The sequence below is a fragment of the Neomonachus schauinslandi genome, chromosome 9 (genome assembly GCF_002201575.2).
Source record: "Neomonachus schauinslandi chromosome 9, ASM220157v2, whole genome shotgun sequence".
NCBI classification, from domain to species: Eukaryota; Metazoa; Chordata; class Mammalia; order Carnivora; family Phocidae; genus Neomonachus; species Neomonachus schauinslandi.
The window spans coordinates 57,129,525-57,149,903 of NC_058411.1; the positions used below are offsets into that span (position 1 = coordinate 57,129,525).

The following is a 20,379-nucleotide window of genomic DNA, read 5'->3' on the forward strand; positions in this document are numbered from 1 at the left end:
AAGCTATTGGACTGGAGATGGATAAGGGTGATATCAGACTTAAAATTAATGGACAAAATCTTTCATACACAATTTTGTAGTGGAATTGTGAAGTTCATTTTTGGGTAATATTATCTAGGTTATTTGATTACATACGGAAGCACTGAGTTGTGGTCTGAATGATAAGGATTTTTAAATTGCTGAGTAGCTGAAGAAATTCAGTGCTGCTTGTCAATAAAATTTAAGTGCTTAGGAAAATGACATTGCAAGAATATCTTAGTCACAGTTGAAAAGGAAAGCTGAGGTAGAAAAAACTTGTTTTATATTCAGTAAATCTAAACAGCTGTGAAACAAATTAATTGGGGCAATGTTTTATTAAACTCTACTTTTAATTTTAAATGCTAGTAACTATGATGGAGATACAGTCACCATTATGCCAAGAATTGCCAAAATGTCAAAACTTTTTGTTAATAGTCTTGGCTATTAGCCATGATTGTGAAAGACCACTCTTCTGCTTTTGTTTTTTTAATTTATGAGGACTTTTATATTCCATCAGTAGGAGATAGGTGTTCTTTATTTACCACATACAGTACAGCAAAATTAAAACCACAGTTCATTAAATTAACTCCCTGTTCTGTTGTGGCACCTTGATAAGTAGGAGTCTTTGATATTATACTTAAGGAAGTTTTTGGACTAAAAGAATTGAAGTAGTAGAAAAAGAGGAGATTAGAGGACAGAAGAGAGGATAGATCTCCTGGAGAATGTGGATGATCTCTCTCTCCACTGTAGCCGGGACACCACAATGCAGGAAAAAAGGAACATCCAGACCTGATGCCAGTGATATAGATTAAAATGTTTGGGAAAAATAAAAAAATAAACACCAGCATAGTCATCCTAAATTCTCTGGGCCTTATTATAGTAAATAAGTAGAGAAAAATTGCCCTTTAGAGGAAATATATAATCCATGGTTAATTTCATTTCCCCTGCCTATATGTTTTTCCATTCCTGTTTCTCTCAAGAGAATAAGAAAATGAGGATTCCTCTCTCCTCTGGGAGGATTTGCTTTTGAATCAGTCATAGCTGGCAGGCTGCATTTTTCCAGGTCTGAGATACAGACAGTGGAAATTAAATATGATGTCTTCAAAATAAATGAGTTACAGTAAATGGAAAGTCAGAAATGATATCACAGTTGAAGAAAGGTGAGTTTATTTGCTCCATTCATTCAAAATGGTTGTCTTCTTGATCATTTGCACTTTTTTTCAAGGGATGGATTTGGTTTGTATTTGAGTTAATGGGAGAAATGGGGGAAGACTGTGTGTTTTTTTTATGTGTACTTGATAATATCTGCAACATACATTAGCAGTATAATCAAGATATGTTTGGGGTTGTAGGATATTTTTTTAATTATGGAAAACATTTTCTGAAGTCAACTCCTACTTTTTTATAGTTAAAAACTAGTCATTGGTCTTAACAGTTAGAAAGAAAGCTGAAAAATAGTGTGGACCTTCTACTAAATATTTTAACCATAAGAACAGTAGTATTAGCTATATATACTCTTAATTATATTTCTGCTGATGACAGTATGTTTTTAAATGAAGCTAACCAGAAAACTAGAATATGTACATTATATTCTTTAGAGCAGCACTGTTCAATAAAAATACAATATAGACCACACACGTAATTTAAATTTTTCTAGTAGCCACATTAAAAAGTAAAAAGAAATGATGAGATTAGTTTTAATATATTTAACCCAATATATCCAAGTATTACCTTTTCATTATGTGATCAATATAAAAAATTTAATGAGATTTTATATTTTTTTGTACTAAGTCTTTTAAATGTATTATTTTTATTATTTTTATTTTATTTTTACATCATTAGTTTTTGATTTAGTGTTCCATGATTCTACTTAGAGCACATCTCAGTTCTGACTACCCACATTTCAAGTGTTTAGTAGCTATATTTCCTATATTGAATGATGCAGATTTAGAATATGATAGGAAGACTATTACTACTATGATATTAATAATTCAGGTTGGTGGGGCACTTGGGTGGCTCAGTCGTTAAGCATCTGCCTTCGGCTCAGGTCATGATCCCAGAGTCCTGGGATCGAGCCCCACATCGGGCTTCCTGCTCTGCGGGAAGCCTGCTTCTCCCTCCCCTCCCCACCCCCCCGCTTGTGTTCCCTCTCTCGCTGTGTCTCTCTCTGTAAAATAAATAGATAAAATCTTAAAAAATAATAATAATAATAATTCAGGTTGGTCCCCATCTATCATGGGTTCCTTAAAAAGTCTTATTTGTGAAAAAATTTTTTATCAATATCTTTTTATAAATAATAAATTTAAATACTTTTATGGGGGCATTTATGGGGGCATCTTGGTAGTAAATTTAGTGAAATATTTTCTACTCACCTGGTATTTATCGCCTTACTATTCTATGGAAATATATGAAGAAGTGTTTCTAAGCCCTTTGAGGTGCTAACCTTTTACTTAGTCTTTTTTTCCCCTTTAAGGCAGATTTAGTTCTCTATTTCATAAAAGAACTCCTGATAAGAAACACAGTCAAAGTAATGGAGGACATAATTATTTGGAATAGCTGTCAGTACTCATAAACTCATCTTTAATTTCCTTTTACATAGATCTATCCAGAAGAAAACTTTATTTTTTTTTAATTGATTGAAAACATAACCCTTAAAATAATGCTCCATATGATGTGATTATCTTTCCAAAATCTATCCCAGGCCCACCTCCCCTTATGTATCTATTTCCCATTGTTCTCATTTATATTATGGTCTTGATTACAATTTCTATCTAGGTAACTCTTGAACTTACCTTCCCAAAGTATTCATTTGTTTAACAAATACTCATTGAACACCTGTCTTGTGCCAAAAAGTATTATAAGAAACAGGGGAAAGTTAGGTAACAAATCACAGTAAAGCATATTAGTTTAATAAAAGCATTTTACAAAGTCCCATGGAATGGCTAAATCTACAGAGGCTGAGAGAATGGACTCAGAAAAGACTTTAGTAGAGTAGGTGGCATTCAGGTATAAAAGGCTGAATAGAGATTTACCAGGCAGACCAGGAGAGTGAATAATATTACATTTAAAAAATAGTAAGTAGAGGCGCCTGGGTGGCTCAGTCGTTAAGCATCTGCCTTCGGCTCAGGTCATGATCCCAGGGTCCTGGGATCGAGCCCCGCATTGGGCTCCCTGCTCCGCAGGAAGCCTGCTTCTCCCTCTCCCACTCCCTCTGCTTGTGTTCCGAACTCTCTCGCTCTGTCTCTGTTAAATAAATAAAATCTTAAAAAAAAAAAAATAGTAGCCCAGTATAGGTTTTTTTGAACCACATTTTGAAGTCTCTCATTGTATCAAGCTAGCCATTTGCCTTTTTCTTATAGCCAGTAGGGGTGTGATCCCTTAGGGATTTTTAATCAAGGCAATACAAAATTCAAGTTTGTGTACAGCTATGATCCAGGAGCATTCCTACTTGCCCAGGAACCCATTGGGAGATACCTATTTGTGCCCCAGGGCAAACCCACCCACATTGGTCTAAATGGATCCTGAAGCAGCCCTGTGAACCAACTCCATCCTCACTCAGCCATGGTTTAGGGCAGTCGCACACATCTGGAAACCCAGGAGATGGCATACCTGTCAGTGCCCCCGGAGACAGGTCTGCAGAATCTGGTCCCAGCTCTGGACCCTGAAACAACCCTGACACTCAGTTCTAGCCCCTCCCAGCTGTAATCCTGGGCACTCCTGCCCTCCCTGGGACCCACCCAGGGGCAGAACAGGGGCCTTCCCAGGGATCTAGCAGAAACCACTCCTGCCCACACACCTAGTAACAGGCCAGCTGTCTGCGGACCTAACAGCAGACCTTGTCCCAGCACCAGCCCTACTGACCAAGGACTCAGAGGCAATCCTGTCTGCCAGGAGATCAGACACCAAGTGTCTGGTAATGGGGTCCACAAACCATAGACCCCAGTGCAGGCCCAGCAGCAGCCATGTGACCTGGCCTCAGCCTAACTTGACTGTGGTCCTAGAGGCAGTCTCATCAGTCTGGAGACCCAATAGGAGGAGATCTTTACCCGCAGAAACCTACGAAAATTCGAAGAGATGTTTCTTCCTCCAAATTCAGACACCAATTCCAGGCTACATGGATCATTAAAATTATCAGGCAAACATGGAACCACCAAAGGAAACTAATAAAGTTCCAGTAACCAACCCCAAGGAAATAGAGATGAATTGCCTGACAAATAATTCAAGGTAATCATCTCAAAGAAGCTCAGTTACATGCAAGAGAACATAGACAACTAAATAAAATCAGGGAAACAATGCATGAACATTTTTCCATGGTCATTAAAATACTGAGTTCCTGAACTAAGCTTTATACCTCAGTCCTCATTCTATAAAGCTTTTGCTATTTCTCCTGTATTATGTTGTTTTTCATTGTATGTAAAAAGCAATCTGAAAGTACTTAAGTGGATTTTAAGTGAGTTATAAGGTAGAAACTTTTGTAGATATCCCTTCTACGTTTCTATTTTTAGTATTTATATTTTTATATATTAGTTATTTTAAATTACTTTTCTTGTAGGAACCTCCAGAAGTTTAGCCTTTTTGGAGACATAAGTGTTCTACAACAGCAAGGAAGTTTGTCAAATACATACCTCAGCAAGGTGGATCCTGATGGCAAAAAAATTAAACAGTAAGTTACATAGTTAGTGGAAGGGGGCTTACACTAATAATAATTTTAGTTTTTTTTTCTGAGAAATTGTAAGATACAATCAGAAGAGTAGTATTTTTTCTAAAAAGAACATATGTCCTATAAATTGGAAATGTTTTACCTATGAAATATGCTATTCCACATTATAAATCTTTAAGACAGAGAATTTGCTGTAATTATTGCTATTTAAAACTGTTATTTTTCTGCTTGCCTTCACTGTAACATAAATTGCATATCATCAGTCTTTTCTACCATACTGGTACAAAATGCTGCTTTCCTTGGGTGAAGAACATATTTTTATATGTTTAATATATCCATGGGTCTGATACAGTTTATTCATTATATTTGAATGTGAATTTTAATGGTATTTATGATAATATTACTTGTGGGTTGGTTAGAAATTAACTGAGAGAAAATGGATCTCAACATTGCATGCCATTTCACTGCCCAGTTTCAAAAGTCGGTGTTAAAAGATTAGCACTAAATGTTAACAGGATCGTTGTGGCATGTGTTTTCCATACAGAATTCAGCAGCTGTTCGAAGAAATACTGAGTAATAGTAGGCAACTGAAATGGCTGTCCTGTGGGTTTATGCTGGAAATAGTAACCCCAACATCACTGTCATCTCTCTCAAACTCTATTGCCAACACCATGGAGCACCTGAGCTTGCTGGACAACAATATTCCTGGTAACAGCACCCTTATCACCACAGTCGAACTGGAGCGATTCGTGAATCTGCGCTCACTTGCCCTGGATTTCTGTGACTTTACAGCTGAGATGGCAAGAGTCTTAACCGATAGCAACCATGTGCCTTTGCAGCGACTGTCTCTCCTGGTCCACAATGTCTCCGTGATGCACAAGTCTCTGGACAACATGCCAAATGATGAGCATTGGAAAGCCTTGTCACGGAAGAGCACCAGCCTTCGGGTCTACATAATGGCCTTTGATATCAAGAGTGAAGATATGTTAAAGATTCTGAAACCCAGTATACCACTAGAGAGGATTCATTTTGACAGCTACATCACTTGTGTTTCAGGAGCTATTGTTGATCTTATATCCAGGCAGTATGATAAGTTCCTCACTCATTTTATATTAATGAATGATGTAATTGACACATCTGGTTTTCCAGATCTTAGTGACAACCGAAATGAAGATCCATTGGTTTTATTAGCATGGAGGTGCACAAAGCTCTCTCTTCTGGCAATTCACGGTAGGTGATTTTTGCTCAGTTTAATTTGTTATTTATATTACATCTAAAATATTTTAAACCAGTAAAAAGATAGCAATGACATTTATAGTGTTGAGTAATCTAAAAAGCTGAAATGCAGGTTTTTATACTTTTTAATAATTTATAAGATATACCACTTAACAAGTAGAAAGTCCTATTGCTATAGCTCTAAGTGTTCTTTTTTTTTAAGATTTTTTTTTTTATTTATTTGTCAGAGAGAGAGAGCACAAGCAGGGAGAGTGGCGGGCAGAGGGAGAAGCAGGCTCCCTGCTGAGCAGGAGCCCAATGTGGGACTCGATCCCAGGACCATGGGATCATGACCTGAGCCGAAGGCAGACGCTTAACCTACTGAGCCACGCAGGCGTCCCTCTACTCTTAAGTGTTCTTGCTCCGGCTTCCGTGTTACTTTTTTCTTCCACCATGTGATTGATGGTATTTCATGAGAATGGCATTTGAAATTAATTGATCTATCGAAGAAAACATATCTACTTGCAGTAGATGTATTTCTTTCTCTAATCACAAGATCTCTTAAAAACATAATACAGAAGGAAGAGAAAGTATGATTTCTTTCTTGCTTGCTGCCTCATCTTCTAGATTCTAGATATTAACATATTAATTTGTATATTTTTTTTAAATGATGATTCCATTGATTGGGTATATGCTTTTTTCTTACTGGTGCCTTTCATCTTAATGTTAACTATTCTCATTTAGAGAGAGTTGCTATTCTGACAAGTTAGAAGAACATTTTACTTCCTTTTCTGGAACATGTAAGATATTTACAGAATACAAAATAGACTATATGAATGTCTTAAACTCTTTTAGTTGTGTTTCCTTATTTTTTAAATTAATTTTTTAGCCTGCATTAGTGCAGGAAAGTGTGCGTCTTGCTTTTCAAGTTTTGCTTTATAATTTGGCCAGTCATCAGAGGTAGCAGCAAAGAAATGCATTTCAACTTGTTATAAGATTACCCAACACTATATATTAAAGGTTAATTTCAGCCAGTCTAAGCTTTATTTTAAGAAATAAGAAATAAGATATTAGATACAGCTGAAGCCCCTATACCCATTCCCCTTTATTCATTCCCAGAGGTAATCCATGACTGTTTTATACTTTACATATTTTCTACTGGCAATTAACAGTTTAGAGTGTCACTTCTTAACTTTGGACTGTGAAGCATCATAGGAGAGGATTTTTTACTCACTAAAAATAAGTTTCCTATGTATCATTAATGGATACATATATGAAATAAAAATTTGTTTATGATACAGCACTATCCAAAGCTATAAAGTTTTACTTTAAATGTCTTCAATCTTACTAAATGTACTGATATTGGAATAGAATTACAGCACCTACCACCAATTCACCAGCCACAGTGATGTTGGAAACAATATCAAACTCAGTCTTTTTTTTTTTTTTTTTGAGCTAAACAATCATACTTCCTTTTCCAATCTCAGTATATTTTTAAAAGAAAAGGACCAAAGTGGTCAGTGAGATACAAGTTTGTGGAAAAGACTAACTTATCAAATAGATAAAATAAAATGCAAGGAAATGACAGTGTTTGTCTTTGGTTTATTTTGAAGGTTACACAGTGTGGGCGCACAACCTCATTGCCATTGCTCGTCTTCGTGGCTCTGATCTAAAAGTACTTGAAGTCACTGAAGAAAGCATTGATTTTGACCAAGGTGAACTGGCCGACCAGGATGTGGATCCAGTGCATAACCTTATTGAGCAGGTATCCCTGGGCCTGGGTCAACCTTGGCACGCTGTCATGGACATCGAATCACTCAGTGTCTTCACTGAACCAAATCGTCATTTTTACAGAGAGATGCAAAGCTTCAGCGAAGACATTTAGCTTTTTTTTAAATGTACAATTCCTGTGGTTACATATGCAAGTAGGGTCCTATTATGTTTTTTTTTAGTAGTGTGAATTAATCCCTTTGTGCTGTGTTTAATCAGTATTAGCTTTATAGAATTATATATGTATATTCTACTTCTTGATCAAAGAACGTAGTCGGGTATTGGTTTAGAAGTTCAAAGTGACAATGTGTAGGGCTTTCACGGTTAATGGACTTGTTATCACACCTTAAGGATATACAACCGAAGGTTGTCTGAGGTTGCTGGCTAACTTTATTTTTCACTGAGTTACTCTGCCTTTGATGTTTTTATTCTTTGTGTGTCAGAGTTCAGAGCTCAGGAGCCAAAATATTTTTATACATATATAGATATATATCCATAGCCTGGTGGATTTGTATGCAATGCACCACATTCATGCTTCTGATAGCATTTCATTAATTTTCATTTGAAATGAAAGAAGGGAGGATAGTATGATCCCAAATGAGTTATCTCTAACAGAAAAGCCAAGACTTTAACTTTCATTACATATATAATAGTTGAGGTCACCAATATTACCATTCTGAATTTTATATAGTACTAGGTTAGAACACTGCTTAATCCTTTTTTTAAAAAAATGCATTTACATAAACATGAATACTCAAATTGTTAGACTTTTTTTAAAACTACATCTGACATAATTTTATTCATCAATTACATTATACATTCAAGTTAGCTTTTTAGCCCAGATTTCAAATAGTGGAGGAAGAAACTGTATTCCAGGGTAAAAACCTCCTTAAAAGAAAATAAAAAAACACAGTTGTAAACACACATGCTTGCAAACACACATTAGTCGTGAAATCCCTAGCAACGAGTCACTGGATTTTTCTCTGTCAGCGCGCGTGTCAGCTGCCAAAGAATAGACTTAACTGAAGAAGTGCCCACATGCTGGCAGGGGCCGGCCCACTCTGGCCAGCCAGATACTGCTAGATTGTAATATTTAAGGTCGAATTTCGACCTGTGGTACACAGCTGTGCTGTGGCTCAGTCAGCAACCTCAGAACTCTGAAAAAACAAAACAAAAAAAAAAGAAAAAAAAACCATGCACCTGTTTCACTGTGAATAGTGAATGTAAAGGAAAGAAAGGAAAAACTGAAAGCTTGTTCTATCACAGGTATGAGCTGCTATGATACATGAAGAACATTCCATGAAGTATGTTTTAAAACCTTGTTATATCTGAGAGGCTTTAAAAGCCGACTTAACTGTTTCAGGGCAACCGCGGTACAGACGTGGTCTCTGTGAGACTTCCACCTGACCCCAGTTTTAAGTGGTACGAATGTTGTGCATTTAATGTTAAAGGACAGTCTGCAATAATAAAGTAAGTAGCCAACGTGGGTGCCCAGCAGTGCTGAGACCTGGCTGCTCTATTGTAAGCTTTGGAAACACAATTTATGCAACAGATGTCCAGATATGATTCTATTTATGGAAAAAGTTTATATGTATTTTACAAATGGTTTTACCATCTTATATTAAAATGACCTTTTGACAGGTGTGCACTGTTTTGTCTCCAGTGAGCACATACCATGAGGATTTTATATGTACATCAGTAGTGTGAATCCACTGGCACAGTGTGTGTAAATGCCAGATGTGGTGAGATTTTATCTTATAAATGTGATCAGATAAAATAAATCCTGACAGAAACTGTAAGGAAACCAGCTGAATGTTTGACCTGATGACTGATGTTGAATGGTTTATGTTAAATGTATATTCTTTTAATCAATGAATAAAGCATTAAAAAGTGACCATTGTAATATATTTTATTGTATACAAAGCATGAAAACTTTGAGTGTTAAACTGTAATAATCTTTAAATCATGTGTAATCATGTAAGCTACTGTTGTAGTCTGGTGCAGCAAAGCTGAAATTTGGGAATATTTCATAAAAAGTCCTAGGTTAGGGGCACCTGGGTGGTGCAGTCAGTTAAGCATCTGACTCTTGATTTCAGCTCAGGTCGTGATCTCAGGGTCATGAGACTGAGCCCCGAGTCGGGCTCCATGCTCAGTGGGGAGTCTGCTTGAGATTCTCTCTCTCTCCCCCTCTGCCCCTCCTCCCCCTGCTCACGCACTTTCTCTCTCTCTCAAATAAATAAATCTTAAAAAAAAAAAAAAAAGTCTTAGGTTAAATAGTTTGAAGGGTTTTAATTTTTTTAACTAACTTTGGCAAAATACAAGCTTAAAAGCAAACAGACTGGTTAGCACAAAACCCAAGTGTATTATGCATTTAGAACATTATTGATATGGTAAAACATAATTTATAGACTATAAGAACTTTTTACAGTTCCTATACTGGATGCAAAAATACTTCAGTATGCCCGTATTAAACAGTTCATAAACCCCTATATTGCTTTAGTTTGGCTTTGTAATCTCTGTTCTTGGTTGTTGAGACAAACAGCTATCAGTTATAAGATAGAAAATGGCTCTTTTCCTTCATCTGTCTTTCCTTAATCATTCCAGACACTCACTCTTCTTCCAGACACTGCCTCCTCACCTTGGAATAATCTAGTGTTCACAAGCAACTGTCATTATACCTACTGCTTCCTTGTTTTCTAGGCATATCTCTTTTGAATGAATCAACATGTTTATTATTTAAAATACAAAAATAGTACCCAAAATATATGAAAAAAAGTCTACTAACATATATGAATAGTACACAAGTGAAGGTTGGTATAGTAAAGCACTAAAGTGGGAGGCTCAGCATCTATTATACTGTAAACTCTAATGCTACATAAGCAGACTCTCCCTTGAGCTTCAGTTTCCTCATCGGTAAAATGAGGGATTAGACTTGGTTATCTAAAACTCTGATTCTTCCCTAAAAGTTTTAACTGTTGACCTAACAGCTCAGAGACATACATAAGATCCTCTCTGAACAAATGTATTAAATAAAATATTTTCAAAACATAGCTTACTAAATTATATGAGATTTACATAGCTAAAACTGTTTCCCCGTTTTCCCCACTACCCTAGGAATAAAGAAGGTAGGGAGTTGGTGGGGTGGGTCTTGGGAAGGACAGTGTGCTTATGGCTAAAGAAGGATTCAGAAACTAACTTGGCAGGGGCTATGGCATGCATCAGACGGGATCTTTTTGAAGCCAGTAACAACATGGTGCAAATGGAGTAACACACAAGCAGGGGTGAATAATAATATCCAACCATCAAACTACTCTATACCAATGCTTCCTAACCCTTATCATGCCCTGACAGCTACAGAAAATATTGTACAGCATACTGGTATAAACTGGAAAAAAACTGTACAGGGTGGAAAATCATTGTTTATTATATAATTGATGAGACAAAATGCAGATTAGGGGAAATACTAAATTTGTATAGAACTTTCAAATAAAATCTTGTCGAATGTTTTAACTGATAACCTCTTCAAATTTTTAATATTGCCACCAATGAGAAACACCCCACAAATAGGTGATAATTTTTAAACTTTTTTTCACAACCATTCAAAAATTTATGCTGCTGAAATTATACTTAAGTCTAACAGCGGGGCACCTGGGTGGCTCCGTCGGTTAAGCATCTGCCTTTGGCTCAGGTCATGATCTCAGGGTCCGGGATCAAGCCCCGTGTCAGGCTCCCCACTCAGGAGAGTGTGCTTCTCCCTCTCCCTCTGCCCCTCCCCTCACTTGTGCTCTCTCTCTCAAATAACTAAAATCTTAAAAAAAAAAAAAAAAAAGTAACAGCTCTGAACAAAATGGTAAATGTAATGTTGAGATTTCTTATAATGTGAATTTCAAATTCAAGTGATTTTTTCATTTGAAAATAATGACGAAGCTCTAATTTGTAGTCTCCCACAAGTAATCCTGCTGCTAGTTTAGCCACCACTGAGAGCACTCATCAGCCGCCAACAGACAGAAATACCTCATCTATATGAAGGCAGTCAGAAGCCTACAGGGAACCCTCCTCCTGCCCCTCAGGTCCAAGCCCCTCAAAGCCAACCAGCTACATCTGGGGTTTCACACCCGGCTTCCTACCTGCTCCTCGGACACCTGGGACACACTTCTCTCACAGCTTCACAGACACTCCTTGCCCGTGATGGACAATGGAGCCTGTGCATCTCACAGGCGAGTAGTGAGTGCCCACGGCCGTTCTGTGTGCAGGGCACACTGTCAGACCAGGCTCCACTCTAGCTGTGCTCCAAGAAGAAAATAAAAGCATCGAGAGGCACGCAGCCGGGGCTCCTAGCCATCCCCAGAACTCAGCCTGGAAGGGCATCACTCTGGTACAATCTACAAGCTAACCTGGGCTGCTGGTTGTAAAAAGAAAATGGAAGGTATATGGTGAATAAATTTTCACTTGAGTCATCCTTCATGTCTGAAAAATGAGGGCAATATAATTCCAAGTGTTGACAAGGAAGAGGGAAACACTGACAGTTGGAACTTGAATATCCACTTTAAAGAGCAAATTTGCAACATCTTGTAAAGTTGAAGTTGCCTCTGCCCTATAACCCAGCAATGTCACTTCTAGATGTATTCTCTAACACCGTATACCTTTGATCTTTTTTGTTCTCACAGCCCTAAAAATCCTAAAGAAGTTTTGAAAAACTCCTTTGCACATTTTTAAGTTAAACATATAAAGCTGGTCATAATCATAGTGTATATAAACGTTAACTATAATTAAAATGAACTATAAACATCACTTTTAAAAATGTATATAACGGGATCTAAATGCCCTAAGTCATTCAGTACCTACTTCCACCCATCCATTTAAAAACTGCAATAAGCTCTTGATCATTTGAAAATTTTACATCATTCATTTTCCTCCTTAAACTCATATATTGTGTCAGTTATCAATTTATTGCCTCAGCTCTGAATGCACTGTTCAATATATACTCTCCAATAACGGAACTCCTTTAAGTAGTGCACCTTAAGAGTCGCACACTGTTACCTTTTTTTTAGTAAAGGCCATGGGGGGCATGTTAACAAGTCTTTCACTGATTGCTTATTTTCTGTAACAAACATATATACAATTTAAAATGTAAAATTTTTTATTTTTACTTTTTACAGATTTTATTTGTCAGAGAGAGAAAGAGCACAAGCAGGGGGAGTGGCAGGCAGAGAGGGAAGCAGGCTCTCCACTCACCAGGGGGCTAGATGGGGGACTCGATCCCAAGACCCTGGGATCATGACCTGAGCCAAAGGCAGACGCTTAACCAACTGAGCCACCCAGGTATCCCTGTAATTTTTTATTTTAGAAAGCTGTGTTAAAATTTTTTCTCCTACATTTAGTTTTTATACATGATAAATGACTGATAAATAATTGATCAAAAATATGTCATTTGTCATGACCCTGAATCAATAGGAAAATACATTATCTTCAGAACATCTGTACAATCTAATAGAACATTTAATACTTTTTAGAAAGGTTTTCACAAAAGATGGTTAAAGAAAAGTTTGTGTTGAAAAGAATGGACTTTAGGGGCACCCGTGTGGCCCAGTCAGTTGAGTGTCCAACTCTTGGTTTCAGCTCAGGTCATGATCTCAGGGTATTGAGATTGCGCCCTGCATCAGGCTCCACTCTCAGCACAGAGTCGGCTTGAGATTCGATCTCTCCCTCTGCCCCTCCCTACCATGCTCTCTCTCTCTCAAATAAATTTAAAAAAAGAATAGGCTTTAATAAAAAATATCCACTTTAGTGAAATTTTCTGAGAAAACATTGAATACATTAGCTAGGAAACATAATGACTGAGGTATACTGAATGATTATGTGCCAACTATTATTTTAACCACTTCACTAGAAAGTACACTATTTAATCCTCACAGCAACCGTGTAGTACCTATCACCCCCATTTCACATATGAGGAAATGGAGGCACAGAAAGGTTAAGTATCTTGTCCAAAGTCATAAAACTAGTCAGTGGTAGAGCAAAATTTGAACCCAGGTGACAGGACCCCAATATTATACGACTCCTACCACTCTTAAATACTACAACTATGCTATTATTTGACGGATAATAAAGTTTTTCAACTTAGTTTTTCAAATACATAGACATTAAATTTTAAAGTCCATACTCTCCATATATCAGTATTCTTGCTATATTTCTTGAATTGTGTTAACTGCCCTTGGTATATTTCAGCAGGTGTGTGTGTATCACCAATTCTACTGAATCACAAAGCAACAGAAAATTCATGCAGGAGGTATAGGAATTTATGTCTAGCACGTACAAAGTGTGTGTGTGCACGCACATGTGTGAAAAGACACTGAAAATGTAAATGCACTATATAGTCTATGTGTATAATTTTATTTCACTCTTCTTTTTAAGAAGAAAAATTGTACAGTTAGTATATGGTTAGCCTTCCTACTAGCAAGAGACAGGCAGTATAAATATAAAATTAGTCACTACCTTGTAATTATTTGCGGAAGCTAAGAACTTTACTTACCTGAGAATATGAATATATATATATATATATATTCATATTTATATATATATATACACACATTATCTTAGCTATCTATGTTTGTGGACCAAAAAATGTAGGAAACTTTTTAAAGGCTGGTTGACCAAGTTGTAGTTTTTTGTTAACACATTATTAGTTGACTGACTCGATCATGTTTTCTACTAAATTAGTAAAATCAACAGACTATTTTGACATCTTGCAGTCCAAGGGATCATCAAATTAACAGATCCAAATTTTTCAGACTAATTTCTTCAGATTAATGTTGTTAAAATGTCCATACTACCCAAAGTGATCTACAGACTCAGTGCAATTCCTAATCAAAATTCCAATGGCATTTTCCAAAGAAATAGAAAAAAAAATCCTAAAATTTCTATGGAACCACAAAAGACTCCAAATGGCCAAAGGAATCTTGAGAAAGAACAAAGCTGGTAGCATCACACTTCCTAACTTCAAACTATATTACCAAGCTATAATAATCAAATTAGTATGGTATTGGCATACAAATAAACACATATTCCAATGGAATAGGATAAAGAACCCAGAAATAAACACATCCATATATGGTCTATTAATTTTCCTCAAAGGCACCAAGAATATTACAGTGGGGAAAGGACAGTCTCTTCAATAAATGGTGCTGGGAAACCTGGATATTCACATGCAAATGAGTAAAACTGGGCCTCTATCTTGTACCATACATACAAATCAACTCAAAATGGACTAATGACTTGAACATAAACCTGAAATTATAAAACTCCTAGAAGAAAACACAGTGGGGTTAAGTTCCTTCACACTGGTCCTGCAGTATTTTATTTATTTTTATTTATTTATTTATTTTTTTTTAAAGATTTTATTTATTTGTGAGAGACAGAATGAGAGACAGAGAGCACGAGAGGGAGGAGGGTCAGAGGGAGAAGCAGACTCCCCGCTGAGCAGGGAGCCTGATGTGGGACTCGATCCCGGGACTCCAGCATCATGACCTGAGCCGAAGGCAGTCGCTTAACTGACTGAGCCACTCAGGCGCCCGGTCCTGCAGTATTTTAGATCTGACACCAAAACAAAGGCAACAAAAGTAAAAATAAAGTAAAACTACATCAAAGAAGCTTGTGCACAGCAAAGGAAACCATCAACAAAATGAAAGGGCAACTTATGGAATGAGAGAAAATATTTGCAAACCAGCAATCTAATAAGGGGTTAATATCCAAAATACACAAGGAACTCCTACAACTCACTAGCAAAAAAAACAAATAACCCAATTAAAAAATGGGCAGAGGATCTGAATAGACATTTCTTCAAAGAAGACATATAAGTAGCTAACAGACAGATGAAAAGATGCTCAACATCACTAATCAGGGAAATGCAAATCAAAACCACAATGAGATACCACCTCATACCTGTTATCCATTATCAAAAAAGAGATAACAAATGCTGGTGAAGATATAGGTAATAGGGAACTTTGTACACTGTTGGTGGGAATGTAAACTGGTCTAGCCACTACGGAAAAATAACATGGAAGTCCCTCAAAATATTAAAAGCTGAACTACTATATGATCTAGCAACCCCACTTCAGGGTATATACCCAAAGGAAATGAAATCAGTAGCTTGAAGAGATACTTGCACTCCAATGTTCATTGCAGCATTACTTACAATAGCCAAGACACTGTAACATGGAAACAAACTAAGTGTCCATCAACAGATGAATAAATAAATTGTGGTATATATACAATGGAATATTTTTCAGCCCTAAAAAATAAGGCAATCTTCCCATTTGCAACAACTTGGATGGACCTAGAGGGCATTATGCCAGCTGAAATAAGTGGAAAACAGAAACAGTAGAATGGTCATTGCCAAGGGCTGGGGGATGGGAAAATGGGAAGAGGCTGTTTAAAGGGTATAAACTTTCAGGAGGAATAAGGTCTGAGGATCTAATATACAACATGGTGAGCAGAGTTCATAATATTGTATTGGAGGGGCGCCTGGGTGGCTCAGTCAGTTGAGCATCTAACTCTTGATTTCCACTCAGGTCATGCTCTCAGAGTCGGGAGATCTGAGTCCACCTCAGGGCTCCGCTCTCAGCAGGGAGTCTACTTGAGGATTCTCACTCCCTTCTCCTTCTGCCCCTCGCCCCACTCACATGCGTGCGACTGCATGCACTCTCTCTAAATAAATAAAATCTTTTTTAAAAATACTGTATTTGATAACTGAAATTTGCTAAAAAAGTAGAACTTAAAAGAGTTCTCACACAAACACAAAAAAGTAAATAGGTAAGGTGAAGGATGTGTTAATCAAGTTGATGGTGGGAATACTTTCATGATGTATACATTTATCAAACTGTCACACTGTATACTTTCAATACAAGTATTTGTCATTTATAACTCAACAAAGCTGAACAGCAACTAAAAATCTACTCCCTGCAATCTTGTCCATTATTGACAAGAAGGCTATTATCAGTCTATTATTTGCTTCTAGGTAATATGTCTTTCTCACTGGTTGCTTTTAGAATTGTATACATATTCCCAATGATATGTCTACATGTAGGAATACTTCTATTACTCTGCTTTGGACTTACTCTATCTTTGATCAATTCAGGGAAATTCTCAGCTATTTCTTTGAATGTTGCCCCTCATCCTGTCTCTTCCTCTGGAACTCATATAAGGCTCCTACTAGACATTTCATTCTGTCCTCCAAGTCCCTCAACCTCTCTTTCATATTTCCACCTCTATCACTGCACTACATTCTGGTAATTTCCTCAGCTCTATATCTTAGTTCTCACTTTAGGTAGGCCCAATCTGCTGTTAATCATCCCTTGAGTTTGTTTTTCTAATGACTTTTTTCATTTCTAAGCATTTTATTTGATTCTCTACAATTACCTCTTGGCCCTTTTTATACTCTCCTATTCTGTCTTTGAGGCTTTTATTCATTCTTTTCTCTCTCGTGTTATTTTGAAATATACTTTAAAATCACATTCAAATTATTCTTTTGCTCATTTATTTGGGCTGCTAATTTTCCTGTCTGTTGTGTCTGCTGGTTTTCCCTCAGTGGCACACTTATTTTTTATTGTGAGCTCAATTTTTGTAGAAAGCATGGGCCTGCACAAGTCATGGCTAGTGGAAGTATCCCTACAGTGAAGCTTCTGTCAAGTCTTTTAAAGATTTTATGTGTAGTTTGTAGTGCTCTTTTAAGAGTCCTAGCTTTGTGTAGGAGCCTCTACACCCATTTAGACATTGAAACATCAGTCCTTAGGATTTATATCTGATCCACTGTATCAGTGCAAGCCTTTCTCAAGTTTTAAAATCCCATCCCCCCTCCCCCTAGGATATTTCCTCTTTCTACGCTCTTAGATCTCTCTTCTTAAATAAACACCCTCAAATCATTTAATATTTACTAAACTGATACTGCCTACAGGCCCATTTAGTGTATGACATCCAGAATAGAACAAAGTTATCCAAAAACTGCTGCTTAGTCTAATTTGGATACTGAATATCTTTTATATAAATCCTCAATTTGTTCTAGCAACCACATCATATTATGCTGCGTACACACTAGGTTCCATTCACTTAAAATCCATGGTTCCTTGACATAGGAACTAATGCCAAAACAATTTCTGACATCTAAAAATGCTTCGCATTTATCCTGCATGAATTTTGTTTTTTACATTTTTCACACAAAGGTGAAGTCAGTACTATACAGCAATTTGGAAACCTTAAAAACAAACAAACAAAAAAACACCTAGCTTTCTAAGAGGGGTAAAACTGTTCCTGTGTGTGACAGACCCTATTATTTCTGCCTGCCCAGCAATCCATACAGAACCCTTATTCTAAGAGAAAATTTATTCCACTGGGGCGCCTGGGTGGCTCAGTTGGTTAAGTGTATGCCTTTGGCTCAGGTCATGATTACAGGGTCCTGGGATTGAGCCCCATGTCCAGCTTCCCACTATACAAGATGCTAGTGAATGAACTAAGAAGATCCAAACTCTGAAAAATTACCATTTAGACAATATCCTGGTTTTCTTTAAAATATTAATCAATTAAAATATAATCAATGTTGACTTTCAAGAGCATATTAATTTATTGCTTTTGGTCATTCATGTCTACTTGCAAGAAAGAGGGCACATTCTTGGTAAGATAATCGAATGGGAAAAATCCATATAAAGCATTAGTTTTGAGCCTCAAGGCTATTGAGAAAAGTAAAAAACTAACTAATGGAGTCATATTTATGGAAAACTAGCTAATTTTATTATTATTAATACCAAACAAGTCTTTAAAGTCAATTAAAATTTATTTAATTAAGCATAAAGTTACTTTCACATTTGTCTACAACCATAGTAAATACAGTTCTTGGCAAAAAGACACAGCCTTTGGAGTTTAAAACATCCCCAACTGCAAGATTACACATATAAAACTCCCATTATTGTTTATGTGCTAGTGGATTTGTTAATCAAATTAAAATAATTATACTATCTAGAATAAAATAAAATGGAAATAATTTACTCATAAGTTTCATATTTAAATCATCTTTATTTACAAAATACTATCCTGAGAATTATAATTCCATTAAGCTTCAATTTGAGCAAAAGTATAATTACTTAAGTAACAGCAGTTACTTAAACTGAAAATGAGAGAGAAGTCAAAATTATTTTTGAAGAGAGATCAAAAATATTATCAAGTTTCTCGTTGTGGTTCTGGATGCTCAGTAGTAGGCTCATTTGAAGGTGGAATCAACCCTGATGGGAACTCACTTCTACCCTCAGGATGTGGGGGTGGGGGAAAAAATCCAGCTCTTGGGGGAAAGTAATGAGGAAAACCTCTCGGTGAATAGACATTTCTCACTGTTCAAAGAGATTGGTAAAAGACATTTTTTAACTTTAAGTACCTGTACTGCAAATTTAATAAATGATTAGCTTATAACTCACAATATCTATCTTTACATTCAAAAATTGACACCCAAATAATTACTTGATCTAACAAATGAATTTTTACAACATCGAGAAAAAGCATACTCTCTTCAGCTACACACAATTAAAGGGAACATCATTAATTTTAGACACAATTTTCATCCTATGAAAACCTAACATCTGAACACTTTTTAAAAAGAATTATTTCAAAATACATAATAAAACTTTCTTAAAAGTTTTCATGTCATATAATTTTCACCAGACTTAAAATTTTGATCAGTAATTTCCAATTCTAATTTTATATTATCCTAAAACGTTTACAGTTATATTAAAGACTATCTTGAAATTCCCCAAAATTCATTTTATTTCACCTTAAACCTTAAAATAGAGGAGAAATGAAAGAAGAAATACCACATCAGGCATATACTAGCCTTTCTCCTAGTGTTTGGTTAACTATGTATTAGTTCTACAGAAATACACAGTTCTAAAGTTCTACCTATAGATATAAAAGCAAAAAACTTTTTTTCTTATGTGAGGCTATGAAAGAATTTCAATAAATTCAACAATTGGTCTAAACATGATAAACATATTTTAGGTTCTAAATAAGTAGGACTGCATAGGAACTACTTACGAAAAAAAACTTGGAAAAATACTTCTGCCAGTAATTTTAATGCTAAAATATAAGCTGTAATTATTTTTACTAACTGATGCAGTAACCAGTTTCTAATCAGATAAGATATAAATAATTTTGGTCTTAATGTAAGACTGCTGCAAAAAGCCAATGATTTTCCTGATTACTGAAATACAGAAATAATTCCATATCATTAGGAACAATCATGTGGAAGCCTCATTACAGTCTACTAATGGCTGGCTGCCTTCCCAATTTGGAAGAGTAATGGTATACTCACAAGTGAGAAAAACTTACTATATAAATAGGAAGTAGAATTATATCTTTGATTTACTCTATAGAACACAGAACACATACTAAGTTTAAAAAAAAAAACAAAAAACATACTTGCAAATGGAGGATGTGGTGGGCCAGGGAAATCCCTTGGTGGAAAATAATCTCGGGGAGCTCCATACATGCTTCCTGGAGGAGGTGGAGGAAAAGGAGGACCTCTTCTCATGAATGGACCCCTTGTATCCATTGGGAACAATGGAGCCCTGATTGGAACAAGAGGTGGAGGAACGAAGCCAGGGCCCGTTGCTTCACTTTCGGCGGGGAAAGATGAATCAGGCACATTTAAATTCTGTAACAAATTGACATACAGCAGT

At 36.3% G+C, this 20,379-nt stretch overlaps 2 protein-coding genes across 13 annotated transcripts in view; one reads left to right on the top strand and one right to left on the bottom strand.

The window, feature by feature from the left end:
• The window catches only part of FBXO33 (F-box protein 33), a 29,987-nt gene extending 20,445 nt beyond the window's left edge, over positions 1 to 9,542 (top strand). Inside the window, exons 2-4 of the mRNA XM_021701395.2 lie at positions 4,571 to 4,681; positions 5,223 to 5,908; positions 7,507 to 9,542. Of these exons, the coding sequence (XP_021557070.1) occupies positions 4,571 to 4,681; positions 5,223 to 5,908; positions 7,507 to 7,778 (1,069 nt within the window). The 3' untranslated portion in view covers positions 7,779 to 9,542. The remainder of the gene's footprint in view (positions 1 to 4,570; positions 4,682 to 5,222; positions 5,909 to 7,506) is intronic.
• An 8,948-nt stretch (positions 9,543 to 18,490) lies between these two features.
• Positions 18,491 to 20,379, bottom strand: part of MIA2 (MIA SH3 domain ER export factor 2) — a 97,591-nt gene continuing 95,702 nt past the window's right edge. For all 12 annotated transcript variants that reach the window (XM_021701537.1, XM_044918248.1, XM_044918243.1 and 9 more), the window contains 2 exons: positions 20,120 to 20,354; positions 18,491 to 19,038 (listed from right to left, as the gene is read on the bottom strand). In XM_021701537.1, the coding sequence (XP_021557212.1) occupies positions 18,872 to 19,038; positions 20,120 to 20,354 (402 nt within the window). In that variant the 3' untranslated portion in view covers positions 18,491 to 18,871. The remainder of the gene's footprint in view (positions 19,039 to 20,119; positions 20,355 to 20,379) is intronic.